The 23092-nt window shown below is 41.3% G+C and overlaps 1 protein-coding gene across 1 annotated transcript in view; it reads right to left on the minus strand.

The window, feature by feature from the left end:
• Window positions 1-9434: 9434 nt before the first annotated feature.
• Window positions 9435-23092, minus strand: part of LOC306884876 (collagen alpha-1(XIV) chain-like) — an 84213-nt gene continuing 70555 nt past the window's right edge. Inside the window, exons 38-48 of the mRNA XM_079441104.1 lie at window positions 22951-23046; window positions 19961-20014; window positions 19836-19889; window positions 19710-19763; window positions 18673-18744; window positions 18563-18598; window positions 18419-18485; window positions 18151-18339; window positions 17158-17235; window positions 12770-12925; window positions 9435-11073 (exon numbers count right to left, since the gene is read on the minus strand). Coding sequence (XP_079297230.1) covers window positions 10829-11073; window positions 12770-12925; window positions 17158-17235; window positions 18151-18339; window positions 18419-18485; window positions 18563-18598; window positions 18673-18744; window positions 19710-19763; window positions 19836-19889; window positions 19961-20014; window positions 22951-23046 — 1101 coding nt within the window. The 3' untranslated portion in view covers window positions 9435-10828. The remainder of the gene's footprint in view (window positions 11074-12769; window positions 12926-17157; window positions 17236-18150; window positions 18340-18418; window positions 18486-18562; window positions 18599-18672; window positions 18745-19709; window positions 19764-19835; window positions 19890-19960; window positions 20015-22950; window positions 23047-23092) is intronic.

Raw genomic sequence — 23092 nt, forward strand, 5'->3', positions numbered from 1 at the left:
GGTTAATAATACATGGGCTCTGTCTGTGCTCTGTGTGAAGAGTGTTAATTAGAGTGCCACAAACAGAGATGTCGCTCAAAGATATAAGAGCTTTATAAATGAAAACCTTTTTTATGGTCACTGCAGTGGGATTAAATGGGTTAACACTTCTATATAACAAGGATGCTTTAAATTGATCAAAAGTGATGTTAAAGACATTTATAATGTTTTCAACAATACGTTTCATGAGCAGTAAATCAGTATATTATTATGATTTCTGAAGATCATGTGACACTGAAGACTGGAGTAATGATGCTGAAAATACAGCTGCAGATCACAGAAATACATTACAGTTTAACAGATATTCACATAGAAAACAGCTGTTTTAAATAAAAAATATTTCACAATCTTACAGTTTTTGTTGTATTTTGGATTAAATAAATGCAGGGTTGGTGAGCAGAAGAGACTTCTTTCAAAAACCTAAACAATCTTCCAGTTCAGAAACGTTTGGCTGGTGTTGTAGTTTGGTCAGATTCATCTGAAGGAGGAGAGGAGGATTGATCAGGAATCACTGGAACAACAGAACCTTCAGAACTCCTGCAAGAGAACCCCTTCACTTTCATTGATTTAGAGGGTCAAAATATTCTAAGCTTAATTGACCTACATGAATGCCTGAGGAAGACACAACATCAGGTTTAACGGTGAGCTAGATTACCTTCACCTAATGAAGGTCAATATACTGAGAAATCAAATGGACTAAAAATATACATTCAGATACAACTCCGCTGACACCAACAGATGAGAGCAAAACTTGATCTGAATAATGACTGCTGCATATCTGATGAATTGTACAGCATTAACACTGTTGTAACCCTGTTTATGACCGTGAAGCTGCTTCGAATCTGTATTATATAGAAACCCTGCCTGAGCTGCTGCCTTCTGCTGGAGGATCTGCGCATGTGCAGCTTTCATATTTACACACGAGCAGGGCTGGAGAACTGAGTAGAGATGCTATAACTGATCAAACTATTAAATATACTGGATCTATATATATATATATATATATATATATTATACCTATCAAACAGCTGAAAGCATGTAAATCTTTCTGAATGACAATGAATGACAAGCACTTGCTGTCTTCTGTAATATCATTTAGAAATAATAAAGGACTAGATTTGATTTTATTAATAAGGACTGTATTTTTTATGCTGATTAAAGTGTTTTTCCCGCAGGTTCCTCTTCGTATGCTCAGTTGCACTTTGGAGTCAGAAGATGTAGGTCTTCATTTACATTGAAACTGGCTTGAAGAAACTCAGTTGCCTTCTCTTGTGCTGAGCTGCTGTGCTTTTGTATTCTGACCATAAACCTGTACAACTCTGTGGGACCAAAACCACGTTTGTTATCAGATACTGTGTTTTATTTGCTCGCTCCCATGAAAACACCAGAGGACATTTGTAGAAGACATTTGTGTAAAGGTAGGAGCTTCAGATTTTATGGGTCTTTTGTCAAAGCTTAAATAAAAATTTATATAATATTTGCAAAATGCCTTTGACTCTGTTCTCTTTTTCTGTATCCTGCTTAATTTTTTTTTGAGTATGATACCGATATGTAGACTAAAAATAGTCTTTTCAAAACCTTATCCAGTAAACCATGTATATTTTCAGACAGTTTTTCAGTGGAAATCGCCTAATTTATTGGGTTCGTCAACAATTCAAAAATGTTTAGCAATCATTATTTAAAAAAGAAACATGGACTGTGTATGAAACTGCGAAACAAACTGTGTATTTTATTTCTACAGGAGAACGTAATGTATGTAACCCCAATTCCTCGAAGGAACGAGACGCTGCGTCAGGAGACGCTTTGGGGAACGCCTTCAGCGTGACCGGCTCTGAATACCAATGAAATCTGTCCAATGGATGGGAGGGACGTCACGGGCGAGGTGACGTAATGACCAGCTGGTATAAAAGCACGTGCGGTGAAACCGGCGTCAGCTTCTAGAATGAAGCAAGCGCTGGCAGGGATGCTGGAATTGTGGCCTCGCGACGCAGCGTCTCGTTCCTTCGAGGAACTGGGGTTACACACGTAACCTAAGACAATCCTCTTCAGGAACTCGAGCTGCGTCAGGAGACACTTTGGGGAAAGAGACACCCACGGCACCAGACTTCCAAGTCCCTGCCCTGCATGTATCCATACGGAGCACAGCTAGGGCGAGAGAATGGAAGAGCCTGGAGTGGCTCGCATGTCCAGGCCATAAAACCTGACAAAGGTCAGGAGTGTAGACCATCCCGCAGCGTTGCAGATGTCCTGGATAGGGACAACTGCGAGAAAGGCCTTAGAGGCCGCCACACTCCTCGTGGAATGAGCCTTGACTCCCATCGGCGAGGGGAGGTCAGAAGACTCATAGGCCATCTCAATGGCATCGACAATCCACCGACTGAGGGTCTGCTTGGAAGCAGGAAGACCTCTCTTAGGGGGACCGTAGCAGACAAGCAACTGGTCCGCCCTTCTCCACATGGCAGCTCAGCGGACGCATGCGTCCAATGCTTGCACTGGACACATACGATTTAGCTTTTGCTGGTCAGGCTCCCGAAAGGGAGGAGGACTAAATGTCTGCAGCACGACAGGCTGTGGTGTGCTGGAGGCCTTAGCCTCAGTGCACCACGGAGGAAACGTGTAACTAGGGGGTGTCTGCCCACTAACTGCCCACCAAGAGGGGTGTGGTAGGCCGAGATCGCGCCACATAAACCTTCAATGTGGAGTGGGTTCACTCTGCGGAGAGTCGAGCCTGCAGGAAGTCAAGCACTATACCAACCGGGCAGTTAACTGGGTCGAGCTGGCGATCTCCGCACCATGAAGTGAAGTGTCTCCTCGTAGAGGGATACAGTCTCCTCGTAGAGGGAGCTCTGGATTGGAGGATGGCTCTGGAGAGCGGAGAACTTAACTCTCAGCATGAGAGGGAACTCAGACGCTCAGAAGGGAGCGGCATGCTCAAAGGTGACCCTCAAAGTTTGAGGGGAGCAATGCCAGCTCGACCAACAAGGAGAGCTCGGCCTCATAGCCCACACAAGGATCTGGTGCGCCAGCCTGTACAGGGGGCGCGACCGCAGACCTCCTTGGTGGTTGATATAAGAGACCACCGATGTGTTGTCGGTGCGAACTAACACATGGCAACCTCTTAGGTCTGGGAGAAAGTATTTCAGAGCCTGAAACACAGCCAGCATCTCGAGCCTGTTGATGTGCCAGGCGAGATGATGACCTCTCCACAGACCGTGGGCAGGGCGGCCACTCATGACCGCTCCCCAACCGGTGAGGGATGTGTCCGTTGCTAGCGTTATGCGGCGACACGGAGCTCCCAGCACCGGGCCCTGGAACAAGAACCAAGGTTGTCTCCATGTGTCCAAGGCACGTAAGCACGGCCACGTGACCTTGATCATGCGAAGCAGGTTTCCCCTGGGGGAGAACCCCTTGGTCTTGAGCCACCACTGTAGGGGTCTCATGTACAGCAGGCCAATAGGTAACACGTTGGACGCAGCTGCCATCAGACCCAGCAGTCTCTGAAACTGCTTTACAGTGAGTGACTGGCCTTCTTGTACTCTCCCGACCTCCGTGAGGATCGACTCGATCCAAGCAGGGGACATACGTGCCTGCATCGTGGTCGAATCCCACACCACACCAAGATAAGTGGTTCTCTGTAATGGAGAAAGAACACTTTTCTTGGCGTTCAGTCTTAACCCCAGCACTTTCATATGGGCGAGAACAACATCTCGATGTTGAGCCGCCCTCTGCTCTGATTGAGCGAAAATCAACCAATCGCTTTGGGTGTACAGCAATACACAATAAAAGCGCTATATAAATGCATCATTCATTCATTCATTCATTCATTCAATCGTCGATCACCATCAGGGCTTCTTGGCCGAAGACCTCTTCGCCTGAAGCATGGTCCGCAGATTCTGCTTAGGCTGGGAGGTCTTCGACCGCGCACCCCTCTTACCACCCCGCTTGCGCGGAGGTGCATGGGCGGCAACGCTCTCTTACTGCGCCTCACGTGGCAAGGGCTGCTCTCGCCCAGCAGCCCTGTGAGCTAGAGAGCGGCGACGGAGAAAACCGCTGGAACGCTGCCGCCTGCCTCCCGGTGTCCGTCGACAACGGAGTCAACAGCATCACCGAAGAGGCCGGAAGGCGACAGCGGGGCGTCCAAAAGGAAGACCCTGTCACGGTCTTTAATATCCGACAGGTTCAACCAAAGATGCCTCTCCGCCGCCACCAGGGCTGCCATAGACCACCCAATGGCACGGGCGGTCTCCTTGGTGGCACAGAGAGACAAACCAGCGGTTCTGCGGAGTTCAAAAAATGTCCTCTGCAGAAAATCCCTCGCCCTCATCTAACTCTAATGAGCAGGTCAGGTTTTCTGTGCCTGAAGGATAGAGTCATTTCATTTTCGAGGTCCAATTTCCAAAATAAATCAAAGTCCAGGGAAGGGGCAGGTGGGGGCAACCAGGCAGGCATTGAGGCAAAGGCCATGTACTGTATAACAGTAGCCAGATTTCCATCCATGGATTTTTTGGCGGAAAAAAATATAGCGCTTCAAAATTTGTATATAGATGATATAGCTGATGGAAATCCCATTTATCGATAAAATTTTTCATGTGTCAACACAATCTTTTTCCGTTTAACTTTAGCTCATAAATTCTACAACTCGAATTCCGGAAATGTTGGGACATTTTTTAAAATTTGAATAAAATGAAAACTAAAAGACTTTCAAATCACATATTTTCAAACCAATATTTTATTCACAGTAGAACATAGAGAACGTAACAAATGTTTAAACGGAAAAATTTTACACTTTTATCCACTAAATGAGCTCATTTCAAATTTGATGCCTGCTACAGGTCTCAAATAAGTTGGCACGGGGGCAACGAAGAGCTGAAAAAGCAAGAAATTTTGAAAGTATTCAGCTGGGAGAACATCTAGCAACTAATTAAGTTAATTGACATCAGGTCTGTAACATGATTAGCTATAAAAGGGATGTCTTAGAGAGGCAGAGTCTCTTAGAAGTAAAGATGGGGAGAGGCTCTCCAATCTGTGAAAGAGTGTGTAAAAAGATATATCAAATATCAAAGGCTTTGCAAATCTCAATCTAAAGTGCATAACATCATAAAAAGATTCAGAGAAACTGGAGAAATCTCTGTGCATAAGGGACAATGCCAAAGACCGAAGACGACACTGCATCACTCATCGGCATGATTCTGTCATTGACATTACTAAATGGGCCCAGGAATACTTCCAGAAACCACTGTCTGTAAACACAATCCGCCGTGCCATCTGCAGATGCCAACTAAAGCTCTATCATGCAAAAATGAAGCCATATGTGAACATGGTCCAGAAGCGCCATCGTGTCCTGTGGGCCAAGGCTCATTTCAAATGGACTGTTTCAAAGTGGAAAAGTGTTCAATGGTCAGACGAGTCCAAATTTGACATTCTTGTTGGAAATCATGGACACCGTGTCCTCTGGGCTAAAGAGGAGGGAGACCTTCTAGCGTGTTATCAGCATTCAGTTCAAAAGCCAGCATCTCTGATGGTATGGGGGTGCATAAGTGCATACGGTATAGGCAGCTTGCATGTTTTGGAAGGCACTATGAATGCTGAAAGGTATATAAAGGTTCCAGATGACGTCTATTTCAGCAGGTCAATGCAAAACTACATACTGCAGCTATTACAACAGCATGGCTTCGTAGTAGAAGAGTCCGGGTGCTGAATTGGTCTGCCTGCAGTCCAGATCTTTTACCTTTAGAGAACATTTGGTGCATCATTAAACAAAAAATACGTAAAAGATGACCACAAACTCTTCAGCAGCTGGAAACCTATATCAGGCAAGAATGGGACAATATTACAACACCAAAACTCCAGAAACTCATAACCTCGATGGTCTTCAAACTGTTTTGAAAAGAAGAGGAGATTCTACATCATGGTAAACATGCCCCCGTCCCAACTATTTTGAGACCTGCAGCAGGCATCAAATTTGAAATGAGCTCATTAAAATGTGTTGACAGAATAAGCCTATAGGCAGCATCCTTGTTCATTCATGTTGCTCATGTTAAAGCACTGTTTCCCAGTTCAAAAGCGCATAAATCATATTCATATTATTAAATTGACAAGTTACCTCTCAAAAATACATAACTTAATTTGATGTTCCTTTAGTAGGCTATGTTGCAAGTTAAAATTTATTCAATTTGTTCTGAAGATCTTGTTTTACGTGGATATTGGAATGATAAGTAGCCTACAACATTTTAAATGAATTAATTTTGGCTTGTTAGTGGCTTCTTATATTTTTATTCTTGTTGTGTTCTGAGTAGCCTACTGTTCTACCGTTAAATTTAAAGGATTTGTTCTGAAATAAGGGGAAATAAAATAGCATGTTTTTCCAATATGTTTGGCTGACTGTATCAGAGGTTGCGTTAGACTTTAATTTTGACGGACAGGGTCGTAAAAATTCTGTCATAATCTATTATTACCCGTCATTTTAATTTTCATATTTTAATTATAATAACCCATTTAATTGCTTTATTTTTGTTCACGTTTTATTTATGAAGAGAACAGATGAACAGAGACTACGTCACTTTTCATGTTCAACACCGCAGTGACAGCGGAGGACACTAAAAAGAACAAATGCTAGCGCTTGGTAAAAAAAAAACGATTAATCTGTTCTTATTTTTATGAACCAATATCGTTTCTTAACTCCCAATCAATCAATCGATGCTGTTTTCATTTGATGAATGCACAGTAGGCAATAGGTTAAGCTTTGTGCGTTGTTACTTTTGATATGAAATGCAGTCTCAGATTTCAAATTCTGTCCATTTTATTAGGAAATTCAAGCAATAAATACCATTTTGGTGCTCTTTAATGTGGCATGATAGATCGCTGTAGACACCTCAGATCAAGCGATTCGCTTTACTAATATTCGCCTGTGCGTAGTCAAAGGCATAGCAAAAGACTTTTATTTTTGTTCTGGAGACAATCGCGCACTCTGCTGCCTCACTGGAGCACACTCGCCACCAACTGGACAGGCCTAGGAATTACAGTTATAAATTACAATAGATCACCCTCAGTGTAATCTGCCAAAGTGACGGACGGCCTTCAGATTTTTCCGTCACTGCTAAAAAAAAAAATCTGTCTATTTCCGAGAATTTTCGATTAACGCGACCTCTGAACTGTATATAATTATGACAATGAACAAGCTGCATTGTCGAGTTAGTAATGCTTAACTGCAGGAGGCACCGTGATCACTTGACCCCCCCCCCCTTATAAAAGTGGAAACAACTTGCAATGGCCTACTCCTTCATTTGAGGTCATATAAGTGCAAGACCAGCAGCGGCTCGCCCATAGAGGGCGCTGGGGCGCCGACCTCCTTGCCAGTTTTTTATTTTTATTTATTTTTTTATTTAATAATAAGAAGTTTTTAATAATCTCTCATTTTGAAAAATGATCTGTGTTAATGACATGCTATTAATGGTTTTACTTTAGAATTGTGTTTAGAACTCTCCAGAATGATATTTGCATTCACTTCATGTTGGTGTAGTAGTAGCCAATAGGCTGTCTTCCCTGGGCGCCAGTTCGCTCAGCCCTACAGTGCTGGAATTTAAGCCAATGGTTCCCCTGTTGCTATGCAAAAAAGTTTATATTTTGCCAATCATCGTCGTCGAATTGTATGGTTTGGGGGCTCTGAAAATATCGCCCCTAGTACCAAGATTAGAGCAGTGCACCTGCTGCGGGACATTTACCTCAGAGGAGTGCGAGTGCAGTATGGAAGCGCCGGCGACGTCCAGTAGCATTAATGTAAATAAAAAAAAAAGAAAGAATTCTTAATTCAGATATTTTTGTTTAAAAACATTTTTTGTAAATTTTACTGATTTTAAATGGTTAACTTTTAAGGAATTAATTAGATTAATGATTACTCAATTCTAATTTGTTAAATGTATTTAATAATATTGCTTGTAATCTGTTGCCACAATTTTGAGTGAATATAGCGTATTCATTTTTATGCCGTCAGTCTCTTACTCACTCAGTCTCTCTCTCTCACTCACAGTCACACCACGGTTCACACACATTTGCCATTAAAATAGTGATCTCAATAGGACTGTAACTGTGTTTGCTTTGCTTTTTTTGTTTCGAAGTTCTGAGCTGGATTACTGTGTTTCATACTAGTTAAAATGTTAAAATAATTTTTCTTCTCATACTTGGTGTTCTTCAGGAATGTTGTCCCAGCCTTTCTTTGAGAGCCTTCTCTCTTTCTCTAGTATCAACACAGACTGTTATCCATTATCCAATTTGTCTACAGTGAACTTTAAAGATATGTAGTCTACAGCTGGGGATTGATTAAAGAAATAGATTGTTGTATTTCCTATAATAATTTATCGTTATGCGTTTGCACTTTTTCTATCTGGACACGGAGCATAATAAACATGCAACTTGTTCATTATCATTACCTGTGAAACTGTTGATTTCTACATGGCAGTTCAAATAATATTGTCTTTTTAGACCATTGGTATTGACTGGTTTGAGTTATTTTATTGGTATAAGCAAGGGACATGGGTGGCCTAAAATGCACCAGAATGCAGGAAATCACATCTATGAAATTAACATTTTTCGGGGGGAGGAGCCCCCAGACCCCCCCCCCCCGCACAAACAGCCCCACCTAAAATATTTTTCACCAGCCGCCACTGTGCAAGACCATATTCAAAACTATTCTAAATGTTTGTTTATTTTAATGTGTGTACACTCACAATAAAGTTATTAAAGTAAAATAAAGGAAAACAGCAAATTTCACAGTTTTTTACGCATATTCTTTTTGTTGATAACAAGCTCAAAAACAAGCTCAAAAACTTAATGGAAACTTGGCTAGTGACAGGAGTGCTCTTTGTAACGTAATGACTCGGGACCACTAGTGGGGGCAGGGCCCTAAGCCGCCGCTTAGTTGGCTTATAGGGAGGACCGGCTCTGCACACACACACACAATCTCTCTCTCTCTCTCACACACACACACACATATATACACACAATCTGTCACCGATGGAGTTCTGGTTCCTTGCCGCTGTCGCCTCTGGCTTGCTCAGTTGGGGACACTTAATTTCTAGCGATTATGGTCAATTTGATTTCACAGATACTATTTAAACTAAACTGAGCTAGACAATGACATCTCTGAACTCAATAATGAAATGCCTTTAACTGAAAATTAAGTGTTTAATCTTATTATTATTCATTACTGACACTCTATCCTCCAGCTTGATACTGTTAAGTGCTTTGATACAATCTGTATTATTAAAAGCGCTATATAAATATATATATAAATAAACGTGACTTCACTTGACAATCTCTCATGCACACACGCACACAATCTCTCTCTCTCTCACACACACACACACAGTTTTCAGCAAACACATTTCAGTTGTTTTTTTAAATATATTTTTTATTAAATCCTTTGACAGCAAGGCTGACATTCTCACAACCACACAAATACTGCATGATAATTCATCTGATCGTCACAATATAGCATTACATCAAACCTAGAAACACGTCACATATGAAATGACTGTAAACAATGGTTTAACAAGATAGATCAAAACATGCTGAATACTGAAGAAAATACAGAAATACTTGATAAAATAAATAACTTTGAAGATAAAACAACAACGGCTTGAGAAAGTGAGATACAGATGAGGAACAGCAGAGAACTGCAGAAGAAACACATGATTGAAAGCCTGGACTAGTCTTATTACAGACAAGCAGCACATATATATATATATATTCCTACAAAATCAGCCAACATAAAGAGGCACTTTGAGCTGAACAGATCAGAGAATCAGAGCTTATGAACATCTGATCTCACAGTTAGACCGTCAGTCGTTTATACAGGCAGATTCAGAACAGAAAGAGCAGCTTCCATACAGATCAAAATATATTTATATACTGACAATAACTGTTTAATATGAAATATTCTCCTTAGTACTTGAGTGCTGAAATAACCTAAAACTGTTTTCCTAAGCTTAACTCTCTGTAATGTATTCAAATGTGTAAAAAAAGTACAATAAAAGAAAAATCTTGGCATATTTTCCACTGACTGCTTTTCTCTAAATAAGAATGACACTCAATCTTATTGATTTATATGTAATCATACCAATAACAGCTATATTTCAAGCATCAAACCCCATGCAGTGAGCGACGCAAACACACCGCTGGATCTGCATCTGAATCAGACTGATGGAAAGAAACGATTCAAGTAAATGAACTGATTCAATCAGAACGAATCTGTTCATCATTCAGACAAAACTCACCTGCAGCTGCTTTCTTTAGAAACTTAAATCACCTAAATAACTACAACAAAGCACATATTCCTCACTGTGAATGCATCTCAAATATTGAATATCTCCTAAAAAACAAACAGAAATGAACATTAATTCAGTCAGACACAGAGTCAGATCTAACGGTCGCAGACAAACACTGTGCTGAACAGCATAAACAGGACAGCCTTTTAAAATGTCAAATGCTTTTGTTATGAAATGTATTTGATATGCATGTAAATAAGATTAATTTAATCTGGTCAACAATTAGAAATCATCTTTAATTGCACGTATAAGCACGAATAAGCAGAGTCCAATCATAATCATCGCTGTCCTATAATAACTCGCACACACTTAGTGTTTAAACCAATGGATTTCTATGGGAGTTTATTCCCGGTACAGAATAAAAACGACTTTCATCTCACAATCCTGGCCATTCTGAGTTTATATCTCACTATCACACTTGTCTTCTGAGTTTCTCTGTGCCGTCAGCAGCGATGCGTTTGGAGCGTTTAGCGTCTGCGCGTGTGCCGCTGCATGCCAGGCGAGCGCAGCTCCTCCACTTCCTCCTCTATGACGGGGTCGTCGGGCTGCACGGGCCGCGGCGCGGGGTAGTTGGGCTGGTAGTAGGAGGTGTAGGAGCCGTAGGGGTCGTCGTCCTCGGCCTCGGCCTCGGGGCCGTATGGCTGGTAGGAGCTGGGCGGCAGTTGAACTACAGGAACATCTGTGTCAGTGAGGTCAGCATCGACGCCCGGCTCTGAGCCGCAAACACAGCGCACAAGCAGCACGAGAGAGACACAGGTTACTGATGCACAAGCAGCCCAGGCCACACCCACTGCCCCGCCCCCAAAGATACATTAGGAGTGTTCGACTTAAAGCGGCGCTGCGCAGAATGATCAATGTATAACATCAAAGTACCGCGAGAGCGAGAGGAGAGCAGATGGATCCTTATGCTTTCGAATCACTCTCGCTGTACTTTGATGTCATACACTGATCATTCTGCTCAGCGCCGCTTCGAATCGAACACACCTATTTACTGATGCATAGGCCACACACACTGCCCCGCCCCCAAAGATACAACACCATTCATTGACGCCCTGAACACACCCACTGCCCCGCCCCCAAAGATACAGCACCATTCACTGATGCATAGGCCACACCCATGCCCCCGCCCCAAAATATACAACACCATTCACTGATGCCCAGGACACACCCACTGCCCCACCCCCAAAGATTTTAGCAATTCATTCAAATTTAATGTTTTGCCATGATTTTATTTTTTTATAAATCAAGGAATCACGATTTTGATTAGAAATATTACCAAACGTTAGGATTAGACACTGACAATATGCCAGCGACAACAGTAGCCTAAAAAGAAAAGAATGATCCAACCGCATTCCGTTGCATGTGATTAACCGCTCACATGTGACGCGCTCATATCGCAAGGCACCATTCACACAGAATGAGCTTTTGTGTTGATAAAGATGCGACGCAGCAGTGGAATAGGTCAAACATGCAAGAAGATGGGCGTGAACCTGAGCGCCGTGTTTTTAGAATGCCTTTTCGTGCATGAGACGCTGCAAGAGACGTGAGCGCAGCAGTCAAACGCATCCATGTTTACATAGAAAAGCAGTGCAAGCGAATAAAAAGCCTGATATTTCATGGTTGCTTCATGGTGACAGACTGAAAGCTGCTGTTAAATATTTTTACAGAATATTTATTGTTAATAATAGTTAACTTTCAGTCATTTTGAATTACTTTTGGTTTTTGAGAATTTTTTTAAAGCATTTTCCTTGTACTATTTCCGAACATATAATATTATAAGGCAAGTTTGTACAAGATGCACAAGATTAGTTGTAGTTCATGCATCTTTTCTGTAAAAATATTTAACAAGTGATTTGTTTAACATTTACACTTCATGTGTGGAACACTTGGAATATAATTTTCTTTAGCTAGAGGATTAATAAAGAAAAAGTTACTTGAATCATGTTGTAGTTACATTTTCAAGTTGACTAGTTAGATATCGTATAAAAATCGAGAATCGGTCAAATGTAAAAAAAAAAAAAAAAAGAGATTTTATTTTTTTCCATATCGCCCAGCCCAAACAACAGCATTCGCTGATGCCCAGGCCACACCCACTGCCCCGCCCCCACAGACACACATCACCAATCACGCGTTAGATGTTCAGCCTGTTTCACTATGAGTGTCAGAAACAGCAGTTCTCGTAAGTTCGTGTCACAGTCAGTTTAATAATCAGTTTTATTTCAGTCATGCAGTCTTATGCATGTAATTCCAGTCTGAACATCTAGGGTGAGAGTTCATGTTGTCTCATGCAGCACATGCACAGAGACATCATCATCACGAGCATAACATTACGAGCCTTATGAAGCGCATTAAGGACAGCAGTGAGGGTTAGTACACACACACACACACGCGCACACACACACACTCACCTCCCACGTTGTACCCGAGGCAGGCGTTCTGGTCGCAGTATCCAGGTGGGCCGGGCGGACCAACTGGTCCTGGAATCCCGGGTCTGCCGGGACTGCCGGGGTTACCGGGGCGACCAGATGGACCTGTACTTCCTGTTCTGCCTTCACCAGGAGCTCCTGTGGCACAGCAGGAAACAGATTCCTCAGCTTCTTGTTTCATATTCTATTCAGTCATTTGACCACACACACACTGTCTATTTGTGTAGTATTTGTGCAGTTGCCCATCTGAAGTTATCATATTATGATGAAAGATTATCAAAACCAACAATCATTTCCTCAGAGTGAGATGAATCGCTCACATGAATTAAGACAGTAAACACAGTTGTGTGTGAATGTGTGTGTGTGTGATACACACATCTTAGAAGGAAACATACAGTCTCGTTCACATCCTTCTCTTCACTCTCTGAGGCAGAAGTCTCCAAACTCATCCTTTCTAATCATCCTACTACTTGTCCGCTTGATCCTATTCCATCTCATCTCCTTCAAGCCATTTCTCCATTCACTCACATCGTTAACACATCCCTTCACACTGGAGTTTTTCCCTCAGCATTTAGACAGGCTCGTATAACCCCACTACACTAACTCCTAACTCATCTCTTTTAGAGAACTACAGACCGGTTTCCAGTCTTCCTTTCATTGCTAAAACACTTGAACGAGCTGCGTTCAACTAAATCTCTGTCTTTCTCACACAGAACAACCTCCTGGACAGCAGCCAGTCCGGTTTCAGAAGTGGACATTCAACCGAGACTGCCTTGCTCTCAGTTGCTGAAGCCCTAAGACTGGCAAAAGCGGATTCCAAGTCTTCAATACTTATCTTGCTGGATCTGTCCACTGCTTTTGATACAGTCAACCACCAGATCCTCCTGTGAACCCTATCGGTAAAGGGCATCTCAGGAACCGTACTCCAGTGGTTTGAGTCCTACCTCTCTGATAGGTCCTTCAAGGTATCTTGGAGAGGTGAGGTGTCCAAGTTGCAACATCTAACTACTGGGGTGCCTCAGGGCTCAGTTCTTGGACCACTTTTCTTCTCTGCCTACATGGCATCACTAGGTTCTGTCATGCAGAAACATGGCTTTTCATATCACTGCTATGCTGATGACACTCAACTCTACCTCTCATTCCATCCTGATGATCCGACTACTCGCATCTCAGCTTGTCTAACAGACATTTCATGCTGGATGAAGGATCAGCCGACTTTCTCAGACCACATTGCTAAAACTGTCCGGTCTTGCAGATTTTCTTTATTCAACATCAAGATCATCAGGCCCTTTCTTTCGGAACATGCTTCACAACTCCTTGTTCAAGCTCTTGTTCTGTCCAGGCTGGCCTATTGCTCTTAGATCTTACAGTAGATGAAATGCACTACAAGAGAAAAGTTCAAAAGACCAAACAAATGAATAAACAGTAAATGCACATAAGAATATACGCTCAGGTACTGTAAATAAATAAATAAATTCATTTATTCATCCTCTGCCAATTTGCATTATAGTATTGGTTAGTATCTTTATTTGTTATAGTAGTTTCTTAGTCTTCTGACAAAAGACTTCTCTTCCTTGCCTAGACAGTCGTCTCTCATTTCTTCACAAATAGAGTACATGTAAGTACTACTTGGCTACAAATCAGTTCAACAGTAATGAGTTTGAGGGTGTACAACATGTGCTACAGTATTTACTGTACATAGAATAATGAAAGTTGTCTCATCTGAAGTACTGCTGCTATGTACTGTAATTATATTGTATAAGTAGTATCGAAACCCTGTAGATGAGCCTGTAGGCCAACTTCCCTCATGGTCAGTGCATGCAGAAGCACATCGTCAACTATAGTGCTTTGTATTTCATCAGGAACAAATGACCTTTGACCTCATCCCCTTCATTTTTATTTTCTCCTCCTATTCCTCTGTTTCCCACTACCAGGATTAATTTCCCAAAACACATAATCACTTGTACTCCTGTGAATATCATCCTGAGATTCTGACCTGTGTGTCATCAATTGTGCTACTTATTGTTCACACTAGGGGTTGCCCCGACTAATCGACTAGTCAACTTCAATGCTCTGTCATGACACTTTAAGCTTGACGTCGACTAGTCGCTGGTCCTATAGAGGGTGCAACAGGATAAGAAAATCTTAGAAGGACTTCCACATTTACACTTCGTTTCCAAACAGGACAAAAGAACTGATAAAAATGAGCTGTTATAGGAGCATTAGCCATGTGGGCAGCGGTGTCATATGCCATAGCTGTGCACAAGGTGTTTGAGTCACAGCTCCAGGTTCAGGCTTATTTGTTCATTAATGACGTCATCAGCGACTAGTCGACTTCGACACGACTTTAATCATATAAAAGTCGACTTTAAAAAAATCAAGTCGTTCAACCCCTAGTTCACATATGGATAAATGGGCACTGTTTGAGTTCATTTTGTGATGCTTGAGTTAATTATATAGTGTACTTATGTTTTCTGAATGAGAACATGGCTAAACCTGTGCAAAATGATGCCGTTCTTGTGTAGAGTTTTGCAGAACACTGAGCAAATTGGAGCGTGTGTGAAAACAGGTGAAATGTGTTCAAAGTTTTGGAAAACATGTCTTTGTTTCGAGAACTGTATGAATAGTTTGGAAAATTGGGCCAAATTAATCAGTTATAGTGTGTTAGCAATCGAGAAAAACTAACTGTTCCCTCCTGGTGGAGTCCTTACCCATCTTCAAGAATCAGCTAAAACACATCTCTTCCATCTTTATTTGACCCTCGAACTCTAGAACTCTCTATTCTAATTCTATTCTTTAAAATAAAAATATTTTATTCTTGCACTCTATTAATTTACTAACTGCTTGTTTTCTTAAAAACAAAAAACAAAAACAAGCATCTCATCTTTTTATATTCTATCTTATATTAGTTTATTTTTTATTTATACAATTAACAAAAGCAAAAAAGGCCTCTAACACTAGCTTGCTCTATTCTTTTTCTATTCGGTTTTCTTATTATTTCTTATATAATAAAAAAACCCTTGCTATGTGTACAGCATTAATCTAAATGAGACTTGTTATAGCACTTGTATATTATTGCTCTTTTGTTGGTTTTGATTGCTTCTATCGTCAGTATTTGTAAGTCGCTTTGGATAAAAGCATCTGCTAAATGACTAAATGTAAATGTGTGTGTGTTTTTGTGTGTGTTTATCTGTGTGTGTGTCTGAGTGAGTGTGTCTGAGTGTGTGTGTGTGTGTGTGTGTGTGTCTGAGTGAGTGTGTGTGTGTGTGTCTGAGTGAGTGTGTGTGTGTGTGTGTGTGTGTGTCTGAGTGAGTGTGTGTGTGTGTGTGTGTGTGTGTCTGAGTGAGTGTGTGTGTGTGTGTGTGTGTGTGTCTGAGTGAGTGTGTGTGTATGTCTGAGTGAGTGTGTCTGAGTGAGTGAGTCTGAGTGAGTGTGTGTGTGTGTGTGTGTGTGTCTGAGTGAGTGTGTGTGTGTGTGTGTGTCTGAGTGAGTGTGTGTGTATGTCTGAGTGAGTGTGTGTGTGTGTGTGTGTGTGTCTGAGTGAGTGTGTGTGTGTGTGTGTGTGTGTGTCTGAGTGAGTGTGTGTGTATGTCTGAGTGAGTGTGTCTGAGTGAGTGAGTCTGAGTGAGTGTGTGTGTGTGTGTGTGTGTGTGTCTGAGTGAGTGTGTGTGTGTGTGTGTGTCTGAGTGAGTGTGTGTGTATGTCTGAGTGAGTGTGTGTGTGTGTGTGTGTGTGTGTGTGTCTGAGTGAGTGTGTGTGTGTGTGTGTCTGAGTGAGTGAGTGAGTGTGTGTGTGTGTGTGTGTCTGAGTGAGTGTGTGTGTGTGTGTGTGTGTGTCTGAGTGTGTGTGTGTATCTGAGTGAGTGTGTGTGTGTGTGTGTGTGTGTCTGAGTGAGTGAGTGAGTGAGTGAGTGAGTGTGTGTGTGTGTGTGTGTGTGTGTGTCTGTGTGTGTGTCTGAGTGAGTGTGTGTGTGTGTGTGTGTGTGTGTCTGAGTGAGTGAGTGAGTGTGTGTGTGTGTGTGTGTGTGTGTCTGTGTGTGTGTCTGAGTGAGTGTGTGTGTGTGTGTGTGTGTGTGTGTGTGTCTGTGTGTGTGTCTGAGTGAGTGTGTGTGTGTGTGTGTGTGTGTGTGTGTGTCTGTGTGTGTGTCTGTGTGTGTGTCTGAGTGAGTGTGTGTGTGTGTGTGTGTGTGTGTGTGTGTGTGTGTCTGTGTGTGTGTCTGAGTGTGTGTGTGTGTGTGTGTGTGTGTGTGTGTGTGTCTGTGTGTGTGTCTGTGTGTGTGTCTGAGTGAGTGTGTGTGTGTGTGTGTGTGTGTGTGTGTGTGTCTGTGTGTGTGTCTGAGTGTGTGTGTGTGTGTGTGTGTGTGTGTTCACCTGGTGGTCCAGCAGGTCCTCTGGGTCCCTGGACTCCCACACCTGGATTGCCCTTCTCTCCCTTCTCGCCCAGAGGTCCTGATGACAATAAACACATCGTTTCATTATAGGCTGCATTTACACTGCATGGTTCAAGTGACCCAATTCGCAAAACTCTAAGTTCTGATATTCTCAGATTGGTTTCAGGTCTCATTCATATGTGGAAATAAATCAGATAAGAATTGGATACGTGCATTTGTGCCTGCCATGTAAGCGGTCAGATTGGATATTCCCCTGTAAATGCAATGCCTACATCATTGAAAAGTGAGTTTTTTTTTAAACATTTCGCAGTACAGACATACCTGTAACAAATGAAACATCTCTAGTTAAGTAGCAGAGTATTAATTTCATTCGTTTGTGTTAAAAGATGATCTGAGGCTGAAATGTGCTGCTGTTGTGCGTGACGACGGCTCGTGTGCAGACGAGCGCTTCAGTCCCGTTCGTTCAGTTGAAACCACAAAATAAAATCCACACAAACATGTGCCTTTGATATACAATCACTGATGAACGCATTTGCTTTTAAAAAAACACAGACGATGTGACATGCTTAACATTATCTACCACCTGAGTATTATTCCGCTCGCACGCTTTCAGCGGAGCTGCGTACATCACTGTCCTGAAGAATTTGTTCTCTAAAGGCTATACAATTATTTTGATGTTTAGATGTAACTATTGCATTAAAAACGTTTTTATATGACTTCCATGTCAATAAAATAAGCTCAACCTACTATTCAAATTGATTTGTGATGTCATATGCTATTTTTGGCTTGTTTCACCAACTGCAGTGTAAAATGCACACATCGGATACGGGTCACTTTTAAAAGAAATGTAAGCAAGTCGTCCAAAAAAATATAGTCACAAAATCTGAATTGGTCATCAAGACTTGCAGTGTAGCCTATGATTAGGTTAGTGCTGTCTGTGTACTTCAGTCTAAGTACAAACACAATCACGCACCTCGGTCTCCCGGCTGGCCATTCTCTCCATTACTGCCTGGGAATCCCGGCCGCCCCGGCGGCCCCTGCTCTCCCTGAGGTCCTGGAGACCCCTGTCGGCCCGGCTCTCCCGGCGGCCCGGGAACGGTGCGGATCGACACTGGCTGACTGGGAATGTGGTTCAGAATGGAATTGTACCGTGCCATGTGACCTGCGGCCGGAGAGAGAAAGAGACGTCAGACACGCAAACGCAATCCCAGCATGCCGTGCGTCTGCATCTCTGCACTCACTCTGGATCAGCTGCTCACACACTTGTCTGGCTATGGCTTGGACAGAAGCCGAGGACTGGACTTCACCCTGTTAAACACACACGTGAGCATCAATGAAACACATCGGAGATGAGAATGTGAGGATGACCTCGTTATCTGACTCACCCGCTCGCCCTTCTCTCCCTTGGATCCCAGGGGTCCCTGAAACAGACAGAGGAGGTTTTAGCATCGGTCCGTGACTGATATCATGTGCACACGCGTGTGGAAACACTTACCGGAGGACCCTGGTCTCCTGTGGGTCCTGGAGGGCCATTTTCTCCCGGTGCCCCCGGCACTCCTGGACCCCCCTGAGGACGAGATGCCAGTTATAAACACACTCTGAAACTGACACTGCAATAGTTTGTTCTTCTGCCATATGAAAAATACAAGATTTATAACAGCTTTATTTGTAAAGCATTAAACATTCTGGAATGACTGGGGTGATTCTGCTGGGCGATGCTGCTGCACAGAAAAATAAATGAATAATTAAAATAAAATAAAGTTTTATTTATTTTAAAATCTTTTTTTGCTTGCACATCGGCTCAACAGTTTGGCAAAACCTTGGTTGTTGAAACAGTTCTTTTGCATATAGCGCTATAGAAATAAAAGTGACCTAAAAAAAAGCCACATTCCCACTGTTGTTGACTCATTTAATGACTATAAAACAATAATAATTAAAACATTTTTTTTGAGATTATTGGTATATAAATATATTAAACAAAATAAGAACTTAAAGTAATAGCAATATTGTACTGTGAAAGTATTTAATAAATATAATACAAATTGTTATTTTATAGCACAACTTTAAAATTATATTAATTAGGAACAATAATAATAATTACATGCGCATATTAATGCGTCCTAATTTCTTCATTTTAAAAATTAAATCATTCATTTTTATGGTTTGTCTTTTTTTAAGAGCAGATGTGCCCAAATGTTTTAATATGAGCCACCAAAAATAAAATATGATTGAAAGTAAATGTTGCATTATATTCAAATATATTATATTAAAAATTTTTATATTTGTAACATTTTTAGTTAATTAAACATTTAAATAATTTTTATATGTTGAAAATATTTTTTTTAATGAAACTTGCTTTGAATTTTTTACATTTCAGTGCAAGAATAAAACAAAACAAAAAGTTGAAATAAGTTTTGAAATGTTAAATTTCCCCTATTTTTGCTTTCTTTTGTAAAATGGCGTGGTGGGCCGTATCAAAGGTCATCATTTGGGACAGGGTGATCCAGTAAATGAACGTGTTTGTGGACTCACTATGGTTCCCGGCGGCCCCACTCGTCCCTGAGGCCCGTCCTGACCCAGCAGCCCCTGTGGAGGACGAGAACACAGTGATCATTCGGCCGAGAGCAGCGCTAGCATGACGAGCGACAGACACGTTACCCGCGGTCCTGGAGGCCCGTCGCGTCCCGCAGGCCCGGGAGAGCCAGGAACACCCTACAGGAACACGAGACGATCTTCAGACTCACAGCAGACAGACAGAGAGAGAGAGAAGGTGAGTGATTTACCTGCAGCCCTGGAGGACCGGCGTCGCCCTTCTGACCCGTCTCACCCGGAGCCCCCTACCAAACACAGCTCACTCAATACCAGACATATCTGCTGTACGTGACAGTGCACTGATACTACACTTGCAGAAGAACATCTAGAGGAAGTGACCCCAATAACGCTTTTATTGTGAAATCTTTTATTTTTCACCAAGCACTTCAAAGATTCAGTTCTCGTGTTTTTGGTGATCATGAGTCGGCTTAGGGGTGTCCAAACTTCTTTAAAAGGGTCAGATTTGATGATGTGGACACACCGGAGGGCCGGATACTTCTCCCTATATATATATATATACACACAGTATGTGTGTGTGTGTGTGTGTGTGTGTGTGTGTGTGTGTGTGTGTATATGTAATAGTAGTTGACCGTAACAGTAGCTTGAGTTTTGTTGAGGATGTAAAAATCTGTAAATATTGACAACCTTGTTTCAAAAGTGTTAATTATAATATATAGAATGGCTTTATGGTATTTAGTCTATTAAAAAATGTATTTTGTATAAACAGAAAAGCACAAAACTGCTTTTAACAAAAATATCTGTAATTTGGCCTATATTTCATTATTTCCTTACATCACATTCATTTGGCCTAATTATGTGCTTCCTAATGGTTTGCCAGCCGATGTGCCGTTGTATATTATAATGGAAAAACTAACAACCATCAGTATAATGACTTATTTTTTGCATAAAAACACTTAAATGAATTGAACACTGGGTTTATTACAACGTTAGATTGGTAATATTGATGTGGTTCTGCTCTTTGTCTTGCCACAGAATTAGTGACATCGACTGAAATGTGAAGAAGCGTTCTGTGGTGGCCACTAGCTCAGAGAGGTCCAGAGCAACCTGACGAAAGAATGACTTACAGAAGCTATACTTCACTAACAACGTTTCGGGAAACACGTATTGACGATAAGCTACAGCTTAAGAAAGAGGTAGTGTTAAGAAGGTTTCGGGAAACGCAGCCCTGCAAAAACGGCTACAAACGCTATATTCATGCCAGGCCAGCAGGTGGCGGTGTAAACTAAAGAAACACTACACACATGCATTCTGAACACAACACGCATGCGCATGACGTCACTTCACAAATCCACGGTTTTGTAGTTCACACAGAGAGAATAACACAATTGTTTACTAAATTAAATAAATAAATAAAAATCACAATTTGAAATCCAATTGCATTTTAAGAAAATGCTACTGTCGTTTAAATGAACGGCCAAAACGCATAAAAGTTCAGTTTTTGGTTGAAAACTGTCGTACAACAGCCTCCTTAAGTGCAAAGTATACTTTGTTTTTATTATGCATACGTCAGCTGTTGAAAGTATACTTCGTTTGATAGGTGTTTGAAACATGCGCACTATTGAGATCTGATCTTGTCCAGTGTCTGCACTTTTTCACTCCAAATGTTATGAGCGATAAATATGTCTTCATATGCATTTGAAATAATTGTTGCAGATGTCTTTTAATGTCATCTATGTGGGCATCTATTGTTTCTGCCATCTTCATTAGTTGTTGTTCTTCTGTCTCCGGCTCAGAGTACTGCAGAAACACTGAACACATACAACGTGAAGCATACTTTGGGCTTTTAGGGTCAAAAGACTTCAATAAGCCCCCAAAGATGCTGTTTTACTCACATCCAGAAACTAGTGGAGAAGACTGATAAGAACGTCAACATTTACAGATAAATCATATCAAATGCAACCTGATATCATTTGTTTCTTTGATATTTAAAGTCAACATCTATTTTACAAAAGCATGTGAAAAGACAGACTGCTCTCTGCTGACATGTGCTGGACTTCTCCACTCATTTAATATTAATTGAATGAACATGAATGGAAGATTGATCTTAATCTGATGTAATAGCCTGTTCAGCGTATGTCTCTGAGAAATAACAGAGATGTGAGACTGAAAGGGTCACTTCTATTCTCTCAGATGCTGTAGTTGTGAATCTGTGTGATTACTGAAGCAGTGTGAACAAGGGCTGTCAAAATGGCAGGAAAACTACATTTGAATTACTTGCGTCACAATAATAATCAAATTCTATTCAAATTCAAAAGACTTCATATTAGAGGGAAAAAGTACTGTATGGCCTCCTACATCCACAAGAGGGTGCGATGATCAGTTATAAAACACCAAATCAAGCACCACACTTTTTATATTGAAAGCAATAAAATAGCATGTCTTTGTTGCATTAATGTAATGAACCTTTAAACGTTAATAAATCAAATATTATTTCTTGATTTGCATGCAAAGAAACTGAGGTAATGTGCGTGTAGATGAGTGGAAGTGCACCAGTAATATGAGAAAACAAACAAACAGATCTGTCCCTGGAGCACAAAAGCAGTCATGAGTAACACAGGTATATCTGTAGCAATAGCCAACAATACATTGTATGGGTCAAAATTATACATTTCTCTTTTATGACAAAAATCATTAGGATATTAATTAATTAGAATATTAATATCATTAGGATATAAGCTAAAAACTTCATTTTTGATTAGTAATATGCATTGCTAAGAACTTCATTTGAACAACTTTAAAGGAGATTTTCTCAATATTTAGATTTTTTTGCTCCCTCAGATTCCAGATTTTCAGATAGTTGTCTCTCAGACAAATATTGTCCTATCATAACAAACCATACATCAATGGAGAGATTATTTATTTAGCTTCAGATGATGTATAAATCTCAATTTCACTAAATTGACCCGTATGACTGGTTTTGTGCTCACATATTATATTATCATAAAAAAACAAACATTGCTTTGTCAAACATATGTGATGAATGAAACAATGCGATGTTACAATGTTACAGCTAAAGGCTTATCAACAGACGGCCATGCACGGATGCACGGTTTTTGCATTCAAATGTGCATTTTTTAATTTTCTAAATGTTTGAAACTCGTTTTGTACTTTGACAGCCCTAGTGTGAATGAGTGATCAGTGTGGAGGTGCTGATAGTTACTGGAGGGCCTCTGATGGAGCGTCCGCTGGGCCCCGGGGGACCAGGAGGCCCCTGGGTACCTGGAACACCAGCATCCCCGACTGGACCGACAGGACCCTACACACACACCTGTGTTAATCCACTTGTATAATCACACTCTTAA

This window comes from Barbus barbus (assembly GCF_936440315.1).
Source record: "Barbus barbus genome assembly, chromosome: 19".
Classification (NCBI taxonomy): Eukaryota; Metazoa; Chordata; class Actinopteri; order Cypriniformes; family Cyprinidae; genus Barbus; species Barbus barbus.